The sequence below is a fragment of the Oreochromis niloticus genome, linkage group LG10, assembly GCF_001858045.2.
Source record: "Oreochromis niloticus isolate F11D_XX linkage group LG10, O_niloticus_UMD_NMBU, whole genome shotgun sequence".
Lineage (NCBI taxonomy): Eukaryota > Metazoa > Chordata > Actinopteri > Cichliformes > Cichlidae > Oreochromis > Oreochromis niloticus.
Genome location: NC_031975.2, coordinates 15,851,176 through 15,864,315, shown reverse-complemented (window position 1 = coordinate 15,864,315; position 13,140 = coordinate 15,851,176). Strand labels below are relative to the sequence as shown.

Genomic DNA, 13,140 nt, shown 5'->3' with positions numbered 1-13,140 from the left:
ACAAACACTTGGCATTACAAATCATTAACTTTAATAAAATAACATCATTATTTTTTATTTAAATCTTCTAAGTGAAATTATTATCAGTAATTTCTACAGGTAAGTGTTAGAAATGAGGTTGTAAAGTAAGTCTACATGAAAATATATAAAATGTATGTTTTGTTTTGTTTGCTTTTGGAGAGGACGTCGCACACAGCGTGAACTTCCGCGTTTATTATGAAGGCTCAGTCTTAGTTATTTCCGGCGTTGTTCGTTGCGGTCGCTTTGACGCAGGTTTGTGAAGCTTGGAGGCTCCACTCCTCCAGCAGCCCCAGCCGAGCGCCACACAGCCTCGGCGGCGTCAGCCTGGCTGGAACCGCAGCGCCTGCATGCTAGATCCCTCCGCCTCCCCCCCTCCTGGAACTTTCTCAGGATTTCAGGGATTTCAGATTCAGCGCTCGCGGCAGCACGCACGAGCGTTTGTGTTCGAGCACCTGAGCTCCCAATCACCTAATCACGATATAAAGGAAAAGAAAAATAGAGAAATAAAAATCCCCAAATCACACCTGTTCTAGTATTGCAGAAGATTTCACTGATTTTACCTGATAAAACTCTAATAATTATTGTACTTAAAGTGTTTATCAGCGAGTTTTTGTTACACCTATCTCTCTGCCTGCGAGGGTCTGTTTGCTGTCATCTTCTTCCTTTACAGCAACGAGCACCTGCTGGGCGCAGGCCAGGCTATAGGTGCAATGTACCGAGTATAAGACTAAATCTGCTTCTTTATATTAACTTTTAAGTTATATATAAAGTCCAGCTCGGGCACGATCAAATCTGCTATCATATCCAACTACCTCACAGTGTTACTTTCCTGTGGTCGCGCGCACGTGCACGCACATGCTGCACCTGTAGGCTTAAAAAAGAAAAGATAAAGTAAAACATCTTCCGGTTTAGTACTCAGTCTTCATGTATGATTCCACACATGCAGTGAAATCATCTTTATTTATATTTTTTTTTTCTTCGTTTTAAAAATCCAAGTTTGTTTTGTTATCCATTGTTGGGAGCGCTGAGGTCTTTCTCACTGCGGATGGATACGATCCTTTATTGGGAGTGCCGTGACTGGTCCAGCTAATGACGCAAGCCCGGCTGGCGACAGTGAGTCTACAAGTTTGACATTTTCAGAGTTTACAGCAACTGCTGCGGGATGTAACAACACTCCCAACGCGAAGTGAAACTACTTTGAATATCCCATAAAAAACAATATGATTTTTTTTTTCATCTTAACCACCAGGTAAACCATCAGAACACACCACTAAGTCAATCCGCTGGTGTGCGCCTAAAAAGGTGGGGGACTATGAAGGTCCAAGGTTTGGTTCGGGGACCGCCAAAGAAGCCGCGGGAAGGTCTCAGAGCAGGACCGAGAGCAGTGGGCTGTGTGTTTGATCACCGTTTTAGATGTGAGCACAACAGCCTGTAAGGGTTTTAATCTCCCATTAGAAACACAGGGCCTATTTTGTGGAGCATTACATTTGGTTACTTGAAATGAAATTTCATTTCATTTCATGGACTAATTGGTGCCAATCGAACGCTTTTGCAAATCTTCAAATATGGCACCCTAATTTTCTGCAGTGCCAAATCTGGAGGCAGGAAACTAGAAATGTGCAGCTTGCGATTCCCCACTTCTGTGTCTTGTGTGGTAGGGCAGACACAGCCAGACGAGCGGGGCACAAACAGGATGCTCTCCCTGGGGCTCCGGGAGGCCCTCAGAGACATCCGCATGAGCGCAAAGCCGAGACCTCAGGCTTGCATAAGAAAACAGCACTATTAAAGTTCATTTACTCAGACCACAAAAACGCTTGCTGGACTCCTTCCAAGATGTCCACACTAGGCCTGGGAGACAAACAAAAGGATGAATATTGAGATAAATACCGCAGTCCAGGGTTTCCTACTTTCTTTCATGTTGAGGAAAGGCCAGATCACACTGCCTACTGTGCTGAACATTTCCTAGAGCTGACCCCAGATAACTTAATCAGTTAAACATGATTTATACCAAATTAAACGTTTAGTGGAGTTAGAGCCTGCAGACATCTAGTAATAATATTTCAAAGGTACTTTCCTGACCCTGGTACTCTCTGTAAGAAGCCTGAAAGGTGCCTCACTGCATGTTTGGGAACCATCAGTCACAATTAGTCAAGTTTTAAGACCCATTAAAGATCCTCGGCCCTACTATAAGAAACTCCTTTAGCTGCAGTATTAACAAAGAGATGTCATGTCTTTACAAAAAATCTGTAGCTGCAGTAAGCATTGTTACAAACACAGCAGAGCAGTTTAAGCTTCTCTGTATTGTATGAAACCATGTCATCACTGATGGTTCTTTAATCTCTACGTCAGAGGTGTCAAACACGAGGCCTGGGGGCCAGAATCGGTCTGGCAAAGAACTCAATTTGGCCCACTGCTCAAATTTGGAAAATATAAAATGTGAAGGAGGGCATTGATTTTGGATTTGAATTCATAGGTTTCATAGCATTTCCTGCTGATAAAGAGCTGGACCACTGCCATTGGACTTCTTTTTATATTAAATGGGATTAACTGTGAAGTTAAACATCTTTACACTGACAGAAAGGGCAGTTTCGTTGCTACGGCCAAAGATCAAAGTGGGCTGTATGTGGCCGACCGTGTAAAATGAGTTTGTTTTCTGCACATTTCTATCAATTTGTCTCTCTTTCTGCTCAGGATAAATCCTGCCTATCACTCGGTATGAGCTGGAATAGGCTTCAGCCCAACTGCAACTAAGGTGAGACAAGCAGTTAAAGGATTGGATTAATGGATGTTTTTCTTCCTATTCACCAATCTGATTACATACTGTAAAGCGTGTAGTTGTTTTCATACTGTCAGTCATTCATTGATTCTATTTGACAGCAGTGCAAAAAACCCCAAAAAACTCAAAATCAATCAAATGCTCATATTTTTTTGAATTAACAACAGTTGTCAGTTACATTTCTGTAGCTCAACCTATTGCTGCAGCTTCAGTTACTAAGTTAATAACAATTATCGAGTCATAAATCACTGACTTTTTTATTATTCTTGTTCATGTCATTAAGCCCATCAACCCTACAAAATAAAATCACTCCCTCACATCAGTAGGTCCTCCACATTACACCACTAAAAGTCCTTCTCACGGCTGACTGGGCACAACATGATGTAACTTAGTTCATGGACGAACCACAGAGATGTTCTGTAACCCGTGGCAACAGAATTTTTTAACATAAGCCATAACAAACGGTAATCACATAAAAAAAAGGCAGGATCATGAGGAAACCAAAACTGTGTCATTACTTCCATCCAGTGATGCCTGGAAAGGAGAAGTATTGATACACCGTGCTTTGCTTCTGATTACAGTGAATGATGGACACAGCTGTAATGCTCCCCCCCAAACCACCCAAAGGCTCGGTGGCCGTATCATAGGCCGTCTCTATGATACAAGGGCTCGTCTGATTGGCTAATCAGTCTTATGCGATGACTGCAGTTTCCAGGCTCCGGTGATGTAGCGCAGGCGAATGAAAACCAGGTCTCGTCCCATCTGCAGCCAGCTCCAAAACGGTACCAGCTTGGACCCTGTTAGAACAAACCCAGAGGCGCTTCAGCTTCAAGTCGTGCTTTCATAAGAAAAATACTGGAAATATGCCTGACAGTGCAATAAAAAGGAAGACTTTATTGCAGTGGTGCTAGGCTGGCTTATATGAAGCTCACACACAAAGATCAACTTCTACAAATTATTACAAAAGGTCTAAAAATAAATGCAATCAACCACAAACAGACTTCCAAACACACCCTACAGAGATATTTATAGCCCTGCAGATAGGTGGCATGGTGGGAGGAGACACGTCCACATATTTCATGGAAAGAAAAAAAAAAAAAGTCGTACCTTCTATTTCAGTCCAGTTGACCGCCACCTCGGCTATGGGGATTTTAAAACACTGGGCAATGTACAGGAGCTCCACATCAAAAGCCCTGTGAGAAGAAAGTGGATTTAAAGTTCCTGTTTTACTGCAGGTTAAAACCTAAAACTCCACTGTGACTCCATCACCTGTGCTAGGTATAAATCCTCAGGACTTCTTAGTTATTTAGCATTAATTAGTGTGATGCTCACAACTGATTTGGACACAGAAGACTGTTTAAATTTCATCAAAAATTCACTTCTTGGAGTTTTCACCAGTTAATTATCAGAAAACAGATGAAACATCCTTGTGACCAGTGTTTTTTTCTGTTACTTTGTATCATGGACAGTTTGCTGCTCACCTAACGGCCACTCAGGAGGGATCCTATCCAGATGCCTGAAGCACCTTAACTGTCTGTTTTTGATTTGAAGGAGAAGCAGATATATTCTGAATCTATTTTAAATTTCTAATGGAGAGCCCTGCCACCCTTTGCTGCAAGCTCATTTCTGTCACTTGTATCTGCACTCTCCTTCTTTTTGGTCTCTACCCACAGCTCATGGCTATGGGTGAGGGTAGAAACGTGGACTGACCAGTAAATCAACAACTTCACTTTCACACTCAGCGCTCTCTTCACCAGAGCAGATCCATCTGTGAATATCCCAATCCACTCTTCCCCACCCGTGAACAAAAAACACAGGATACTTAAACTCCTTCACTTGGGGCAGCAGCTCATCCATGTCCCGGAGTCAGCCATGCCACACCCTTTTATGCCTGAGAATTGTGGACTCAGACTGCTTAAAGTGCTAATTCACTTTAAGAGTGTGTAAAGTTTATCTGGTTGCAATTTATAACATGACATAAATGTGGGTTTTGTTAAGAAATTACTATATTATCTTAAATGCTTATATGCTGATTATATTGCTTTATAAGAGAGGCCCAACTCTGAGTACACTTTGTGTCAAAAGTCCTGACAGGAAACGATATGCTTTTGCAAAAGCATGGTAACTTCATACTTTTGCAGAGCATAGGACCAGAAAGTGAAACCAATTAGGCTGTTTGATCGAAACTTAAAGTGTATGTGATGTAGAGCAAGTATATAAATACCTAGGCTTCCGTTTGTATTTCAGACCTGAGCTTGTGTGTTCGTGTGTTCAGGTCTCCATATCCGGATATGTAAAATAAAGATCATTTTTTAGAGTTAAAAGACCACTTTGAGCCCTGTGTCTTTCTTGGCCCTAAGAATCCAAAGAACCGGATTTAATAGTTTCAGCCCTGAAAATTCCTCATGACATAGATTTGCCATCCTACAGTTCATCTGGGGTTGAGATGACACTAAGAGTACACCAACTTGTGATTCCCTGAGGCATGGATTTTGCACATATAATGTCCACAGCTGCATTAAGTTTTCCACCGAGACCTCGTACTGCTCATGGGAACGTCAAAGCTCTGTGTAAAGTCTTCTCCAGCACATCCCAAAGAATCTCAGCAGGGTTAAGGTCTGGACTCTGAGGTGGCCAATCCTGTTCGCTCAACCACTCTTTGACTCATGAATCAACGAGTGTCATCTTGGAATACTTTGTGTTGATTTAATTGATGTAACTTTCTGGGTTTAGACCTGACCAACTGAAGCAATTGCAGACATAACAATAATCTTGTACGGTAGGCATCACTTCATCTGCCTCTCTTCTTAACCTGATGTACTCATCACTCTGGAACAGAGTAAATCTGGACTCATCCACATGACCACATGACCTTTTTCCATTGCTACAGAGTCCAATCTTGATGCTCCCTAGCAAATTAAAGCCATTTTCTCAGATTAGCCTCACTGATAAGTGGTTTTCTTAAGGCTATGCAGCTGTTTAGTTCCAGCCCCTTGAGTCCCTTTTTGCAGTGTTCATTGTGCACTTTGCAGAAACATTCTTATTTTCACTATTAAACATAGCCCTGACTTCTACTGCTTTTATAATACGGCTTTATAATACGGTTTTTTATAATATGATTTCACGAAAATTTAAGTGATCCCAAGCCTTTTTCACCCTTCAACCACAAAGAGGATGGCTCACCACTTATACTATCCTTCCAGGGTTTAGTAATACATTGAGCAGTTCTCAACACAGTTATATGTATGTATATATATATATATATATATATATGTGGAGAGAAAGGGAGAGAGAGTATTTTCTTCTGTGTTCTCTGATCAGAATAAATACTTTTACACACCGAACACTTAAAATCTGTGAAAATATTTTATGGCTTAAAAATATTTTTCCGAGCCACCTATCTGTGTAATTTTGTGAGTTGGATCTGCAGCATTAATTTCTTTTCGGACGAAGTTCAATTTTTTGGGATTTGTGAATAAAAGGATCTGAACAATCACACCACTGCATTTGGCAACAAGCACGTTCGCAGCTCAAAAAGCGCACTGTACTGAATAAACAATGATGGGGAACTAGTGAAGTAATACTATTTTACCTCACAGACACACAGCTAGACTTTGCTCCGGGTCAGTCGGCTCTCTGAAATTATTTCTCTGCCCTCTCAGATGTGGCTTCAAAATTTAATTTGACTTTTTCACAATGCGCTCGGTGTGTAATGGCCTTTACACTAAATTGTCCAGCAATCCCTTTGCTAAACATATGACAAATTGGTTAAGATTTGCAAATTTCTGCTTTTAATATAGTCCAGGTGAATGCACATTAAAGCTAATACTTTAAGCTAAGACATCATCATGTGCCAACAGTGGAGGCTGATTCCTTACCATCGCTCTACATGGAGAGAGGAGAAGGTCTTGAGTGCAGCCTCACGTGTGAAAAGCTTGAAGCCACACTGAGTGTCCTTGATCCCCTTCACGCAAAAAAACCACACCAGGAAGTGGAAGCCATACATAAGGAACGTACGAAACAAAGACCGCTGCAAAGACACCAAAGTGTGGTCATTTACTGTTCTGAAAAATAATTTCGAACACTTTTCTTTTTAAGCAGTATAAAATAAAACCCTGTTACCTGAGCTACAGAATCTTTCTCTAGGTGAGCTCTGGATCCACATGAAATTGCCATGTTCTCCTAGACGTGAGAGCAGCACATGAGGCATTAGGCTTGGCCACATTTTAACCACTTTTACACACTTATATATCTAATAAGTGAAACTGAATTTAAAACAGAACAGAACACCATCACACCGGTTTGGGGTTGAGGTCATTGAGTCCACCCTCCACTTTCTCAATGTCAGAAAACTTTGTGGCTCCATCAGCATCTGCCATCAAAATGACTTTCCCTCTGGAGCTCAGAGTTCCCTTTAAAAGAAAAAGAGATAAAAACAAAACAAAAAAACCCAAAGTCAGTTCCAAACTGCTGCTTTAGGGTTCCCATTTGGACACACTGTAATCTCACATCTACAATCTCACCATCCGCACAGCTCCTCCTTTCCCTCTGTTCTTCACCAGCGTCAGGACGCGCACTTTATCAGCACTGTACTTCCTAGTGTACCGCAAAGCAACCTGCCAGGACAACACAACAGTGTCCACTCATGAAACCGATCTATACTGGTTGAAAATGTTTAGCTGAGCAAAACGGAGTTGTGCTAAAATAGAAGGTCTGGTTACATTTGCCCCAAAAAAGATTTAAAATTATTACCTCTGTGGTTTTGTCTTTGCTGCCATCATCCACCACGATGACCTCATAGGTAAAAGAGGGGTTTTGTTTCTGCAGTCAGAAGAAAAAACAGACAAAAAAAACAAACAAAAAACAGGAGAGACTTGTTTCACAACAGCCACTTTACCCAGATCATTGTTGCCACCTACTGGTAAGTCTGAGAATAACATATCCAGCAATATATGTTTTGTTTTTTTTTTTTTAATAATGAACATTATCCATCATCAGTGCAGACAAAAAGGCACTAACATCAGTTATTCAAGAAACCTATATACACAAGGTTGCAGAAAAAAGGACCCAGTGACCAAAAAATGTAAACAAATTATAAAAAACAAAAAAAACAAACTTGAACTGTATCTCTGAAAAGGTGTGGTCACCTTGAAATAAATTCAAACTAATGAACAGAACAAATAATTTAAGGGCTTTCTTGTCATTAAAATTTTTAAGCCATCTGTTTATACATAGTTTAGCTTTAAAGTATATACATTTATTAACTAATAAATGTTCCTAATAAAAACACAGTCCTGATAACAGTCTTTCTTTTGTTTGCTTTTTGTGTGTCAGATTTTGATTATAAATAAATATCCCAAATGTAATTACAGTTACTGTTAAATGTGGTAATTGGATATCCGGTGATACATTTTGTTTTATATGCTTTTAAATGTGCTGCTTTTTACTGTAAATATAATTACGCTTTAATTCAGGCTCTGCACTTACCTGCCTGTTCTCCAAGTACTCCATAGCTTCATCCATCATCACTGGTACTGAAGGGACACAGTAACACACATATAATAGCAAGTACAACCTACTGCACAGTGACATGACGTCTGACTGCACCAACCTGGATGGATTGCACTACTAACGCCTAATGAAAACTGACTATTTACAGTGTGTGTCTAATGTGGGCATTCATAATGACTGACTGAGCAGAAAAGCAGACTTTACTCACATCGGAGCTCCTCGTTGTAGGCCGGGACCACCACAGAGAGCTCCCTGGAATGGGGATCATGTAGACTGGGGAAGAGCCGCTTCTCTCCGGTGGCGGTGAGAAAGTGTTTCTCCTTCTCATGGCGTGTCAGGTCCACCATCCCTGCGGTTAAGTGTGCTATTACGAGCAACTGAAAAGTGAGAATTGCATTTGATTTACAATTGAATCTTTCTACAAATGTGGTGCAGTGATGCGTTTTGGCCAAATATCTCCAAAGCACATTGTTTCACAAGTCTTGTGGTTTGTTCAGATGTAAGACTGAAAACCTACGCTACGCTCCCATGTTCTTTTTAGAGAGAAGACCTTAAAAGACTTTCTAGACTCATGAGAACCACCAATTGCTTCTCTAGCACAGAGAAGCAAGTTGATGATGAAAGACACAATTGATGTCTTTCCTCCTTGGCATTGTGTTACCCCACCCTAGAATACTCCAGACCAGAAAACTTCCTTCTTTTTTTTTTATAGAGGTGCTCAAACTTGCTGATCATTACTTAATAGCAGGCACCTGACTGCTAATTACTCTCTGCATTCCTATGTCACATTTTGTAGTTCATCTGAGGTTGTATTTACTCAATTTTAAGATCTGCTAAGGACGAGATTATTTTTTATTATATCCTAAAATGTAAAACTTTAGAAACTGGTCTATATCTAAAAGAATGCGAGCAAATATGTACCATATGTTTCATATATGCTTTCAATAGTCAATAGGACTAACGCTCTGAATAAATACCAATCAATACAGGATTTATTTACAACCTAAAGATCCGGTATCAGCCAATGTCTAGTTTTTCTGAATTAAATGTTGCTCCTTTTCATGCTTATATTACTTACGAGATATTTTTTCTGCATGACACTTGACCCCTCTGTTGCTTTAGAGCAGAATGAAGAGGAAGTATCATAAAACTGAGGTACATGAACAGGCCTGTAAAAGTCTACAAGTGGCCCGAGTCAAACACAATGCTCAAGGATAACTTGGAAAGTTTTGAAAAGTACAAAAGGAAAGATACCCACGCTATCACTGTAACTGTATTTGGGCAACTTCTCCCAAAACAACTTAGCTACAGCATCTCTCATCCAAAGCACTGATTACTCACCACGATGAAACCTACAGCTGCCAGTGCGACGAGGGCTTGAACTATTTCACAGAGGAAATCCATTTTCCATCAGGTTACCTACCCTACACCCACTGACAGACAGACCACCTGCAGGGGGCTAGCTCAGAAGCTAGCTGGCTTTCTCCTTTCCCTTCCTTTATTGACACACAGCCTGTGTTCTAACCTCCTGGTGTGTCCAAATATATGTACCAAATTACGACCTTACGATATTATTCAGAAGGTTAAAATGTTTAATATGAGTCCTTATGTTTCCATTGCTGTGAGGACACTTCACCTAACTCCACTTCCAATCACAACTGAACACAACGACGATGCGGAAGTAGTGACTGTTTTTTCTCCCACATCATCATATTGGAGCAGGAGAACAACGAGCGGCACAGTGCCGCTCGGCGCTGGGGCACACTGCCTCATAGCGGACAGGGGTGGAAATGGTGGCAAGGACTCTCTCTTTAACATGTACATAAAGAAAAAAAGGGAGGTATAATGCTAGGAAAAATATTAGCATTTGTCAAAGCATTAAAGACTTTTCTTCTAGTCTACAACATTTTGTTGTAACATTTATGGAAAACAACAACCTGCATCCCAGTCCCCCAATTCCCTAAAGGTCATATTTTGGACAACGACCTCTCAAAAATTATTTTGTAAAATCTATCGGAAATGTTTCCTGAAGATTTCCTACAAGGTCCACAAAAATATAAAAAGCAACTCAATAAATGGCTGGAGTTTATTTACTTGCAACTAGATTTGACCAGAGACGTCTATGGACAGGTCATGATTTGGTTACAAACGCGTTTGGTTAAACTTTGGTTATGCGCTTCTTCCTACCCGGCTACCGTAGGTCATAGCGCAAACCCACGTGGTTAATCAAAACATCATGGCGGCTGGCTTCAAGTAAGAATATACAAGCTCTCCGTTCTATGTTTGGGAAAATATCACTTTTAGTTTGCTCTGTTTATTTTTTCCTGTACTTACCAGCGGAGTAAATGCATATTTGGTGTTATAATAAATTAAATTATTTATTACACAAAATAAAACGAAAATACCGGACATCATGCATGTGACAAAGAGCGCACTTTATTCATTCTTGTGTCACAGCTGTAGTTTATGACTGGCTCAGATATTTGTCATTGACGTGTATAGCATGAGTACTCGGTCACTCTCTTCGCTGTGCTGTTTCTGAGTGAGCTTCTGATGTGTCGGTGCTGTGGCTTCCTTTACCGCGTTCCCTTTTAACTTGCAGGACTGCTGAGCCTCTGGAGTACCACCGGAGCTTTCTGGTCAGTGTTGAAAACAAGTTCATCCCACACGTGACAGACAAGTGTTGCTCTCTGGATGGATATGAACTGTTATTTGTTTCTCGTTTCTCTTTAGAAAGAAAACTGTCGGCCTGATGGACGAGAGCTGACTGAATTCAGAACCACAACACTGAACATAGGTGAGACTTCCCCACAGTGTGTGAGTGTGTGCGAGGTTTCTGTAACCTACATAGGATTTTTTATTTTATTTCCATGTTTAGGGTCAATTTCTACAGCAGATGGCTCAGCCCTGGTGAAGCTTGGAAACACAACAATCATATGTGGAATTAAAGCGGTAAACACATTTGTTTTTCCTTTTTGTTGTTTTTTTTATTTAGTGAGTGTGGGCCAGGTTGATAAGTACTCACTTATATCTCCCCCTCCTGCAGGAGCTAGCAAACCCTACAGTGGAGGCACCTGGTAAAGGCTACATTGGTAGGTGTAGTAAGAAGTCTTTGTTTTCTCCCATTCTTTCTTTGTTAATTATCTGATATCATGTCATTCAAACAATGATCGCATCTCCATCAGTGCCCAACGTGGACCTGCCACCCCTATGTTCCTCTCGCTTTCGGCCGGGACCACCGGGAGAGGAGGCCCAGGCTGCCAGCCAGTTTATCGCTGATGTCATTGAAAGGTGCCCGACTTCAGTATATGTTAGCTTTTTTTAAATGTTTATTTTAAATGAGTGATAGTTTTTAAACCTGGTGCTGGTTTAACTAAGTTTTTATGTGAATTTTTCAGCTCTGAAGTGATAAAAACAGAGGATCTGTCCATCGACAGAGGAAAGGTAAACCCAAGAGTCACGGGGCTACACTGACATACAATTTGACCCTTAAATATCCAGCCATGGGTACTAAAACTGCGGACTCTTGTTGCAGCTCTGCTGGGTGCTGTACTGTGACCTCATGTGTCTCGACTATGATGGGAACATATTGGATGCTTGTGTTATCGCACTCTTGGCTGCTCTAAAGAACAGTATGTAAATTTCTACTGTAATGTAAATTTTAAAAAAAGTCCATGTGTCTTAACTGGTAATAATGGAAACAAATCAGTAGTTCTTCTTCTTTAAGCAGTACATGAACTTAACAGTATCCTGGCTCCTCACAGCACGACTCCCAGAAGTCACCATCAACAAGGAGACCTCTGCACCAGAGGTGAATTTAGAAAAGAGATGGGAACTTCAGATTCACAAACATCTAGTCAGCGCTTCTTTTTGCATCTTTGATGAGTAAGTTAGTCTAGCCATTATATATATAAAAAAAAAAACAACAACCCAAAAAAGAAATTTATAATCTCTATTTTTAAGTGACATGTGCTTCTTTTTCTAATCCTGGCCTAATCTCGCTGCAGTTCCATACTGATTTCGGACCCCACAGCTGAGGAGGAGACTCTGTCAACAGCACACCTGACGGTGGTGACTGATGAGGATGACCGGCTCTGCTCTGTGCACAAACCAGGTGAGGAATACGTTTGAAGCGATTTGCCTTTCTAGACTGCATGGTATGTGGCATGAACCTAATTTGGTTGAAGATATTTTAGGCTTATCCCTTACTGCAAGAGCCAAAATCTGCAACTGATTTGCCAGTTTTAATGCTAATGTCCTTCCTGGCATGACGCCAAAGGGGATTTATGTTTCTAGTAGGGGTAGAGTCAGCGATCCTTTGTTTGCTTGCCAAGAAAATGTGTTAACCACTACACTATGGAGCTACTCCTTTAACCTGATTTGGCATTAACACAAAAAAAATGTCCTCAGAATACCCCTGTTGTATGAATCAATGCATGTGTAATAGTAACACCAACATAAACTGACGGCTTCAAAATGAACACTCAGGTTAGGTCAACAGAAATAAAACAAAAAGCAAAAAACTCAAAAATGCCAAAAAGACATTTTTAACGTAACTGGGAAATACTGTTCTATACATTGCTACTTGTTGCTCAGGTGGGACATCACTGTCAGGAGAGAGGCTGCAGGAGTGTATCAGCCGAGCAACAACACGACAGAGAGAGATCCAGAAACTCATTGCCAAAGTTGCACACAGTGTGAAGAAGGCACAATAATGACACTCGGACGATGCTTTTTTTTTATCTAAAAGCTGTATTTTTCACTGTCAATATATATTCTTTTTTTTTAATAACAATAAAACTGCTGACAAAGACCGCTTTAAAAAATTATTT

The 13,140-nt window shown here is 40.7% G+C and overlaps 2 protein-coding genes across 2 annotated transcripts; one reads left to right on the top strand and one right to left on the bottom strand.

Moving 5' to 3' along the window:
• Positions 1-2,927: 2,927 nt before the first annotated feature.
• Positions 2,928-10,007, bottom strand: alg5 (ALG5 dolichyl-phosphate beta-glucosyltransferase). The gene is made up of 10 exons (XM_003458266.5): positions 9,650-10,007; positions 8,517-8,685; positions 8,285-8,331; positions 7,550-7,618; positions 7,321-7,413; positions 7,096-7,209; positions 6,920-6,979; positions 6,676-6,827; positions 3,905-3,990; positions 2,928-3,594 (listed from the first exon to the last, which is right to left on the bottom strand). Exons 1-10 carry the CDS (start codon positions 9,710-9,712, stop codon positions 3,479-3,481), a joined length of 969 nt encoding a protein of 322 aa, XP_003458314.1. The 5' UTR covers positions 9,713-10,007; the 3' UTR covers positions 2,928-3,478.
• A 451-nt stretch (positions 10,008-10,458) lies between these two features.
• On the top strand, positions 10,459-13,135 carry exosc8 (exosome component 8). Its single transcript, XM_003458265.5, has 11 exons — positions 10,459-10,561; positions 10,911-10,947; positions 11,042-11,105; positions 11,187-11,260; positions 11,355-11,400; positions 11,494-11,599; positions 11,707-11,752; positions 11,844-11,940; positions 12,073-12,193; positions 12,316-12,422; positions 12,905-13,135. Exons 1-11 carry the CDS (start codon positions 10,545-10,547, stop codon positions 13,021-13,023), a joined length of 834 nt encoding a protein of 277 aa, XP_003458313.1. The 5' UTR covers positions 10,459-10,544; the 3' UTR covers positions 13,024-13,135.
• The last annotated feature ends 5 nt before the right edge of the window (positions 13,136-13,140 follow it).

Excerpts from the sequence above, each read along its gene's own strand:
- alg5 (XM_003458266.5), bottom strand. The coding sequence starts at position 9,712 with ATGGATTTCCTCTGTGAAATAGTTCAAGCCCTCGTCGCACTGGCAGCT. Across the intron at positions 8,332-8,516 it reads CTACAACGAGGAGCTCCGAT|TACCAGTGATGATGGATGAA; the intron begins GTGAGTAAAGTC and ends GTGTCCCTTCAG. Across the intron at positions 6,828-6,919 it reads AGAAAGATTCTGTAGCTCAG|CGGTCTTTGTTTCGTACGTT; the intron begins GTAACAGGGTTT and ends GTGTCTTTGCAG.
- exosc8 (XM_003458265.5), top strand. Across the intron at positions 11,106-11,186 it reads AACCACAACACTGAACATAG|GGTCAATTTCTACAGCAGAT; the intron begins GTGAGACTTCCC and ends TTCCATGTTTAG. Across the intron at positions 12,194-12,315 it reads TCTTTTTGCATCTTTGATGA|TTCCATACTGATTTCGGACC; the intron begins GTAAGTTAGTCT and ends ATCTCGCTGCAG.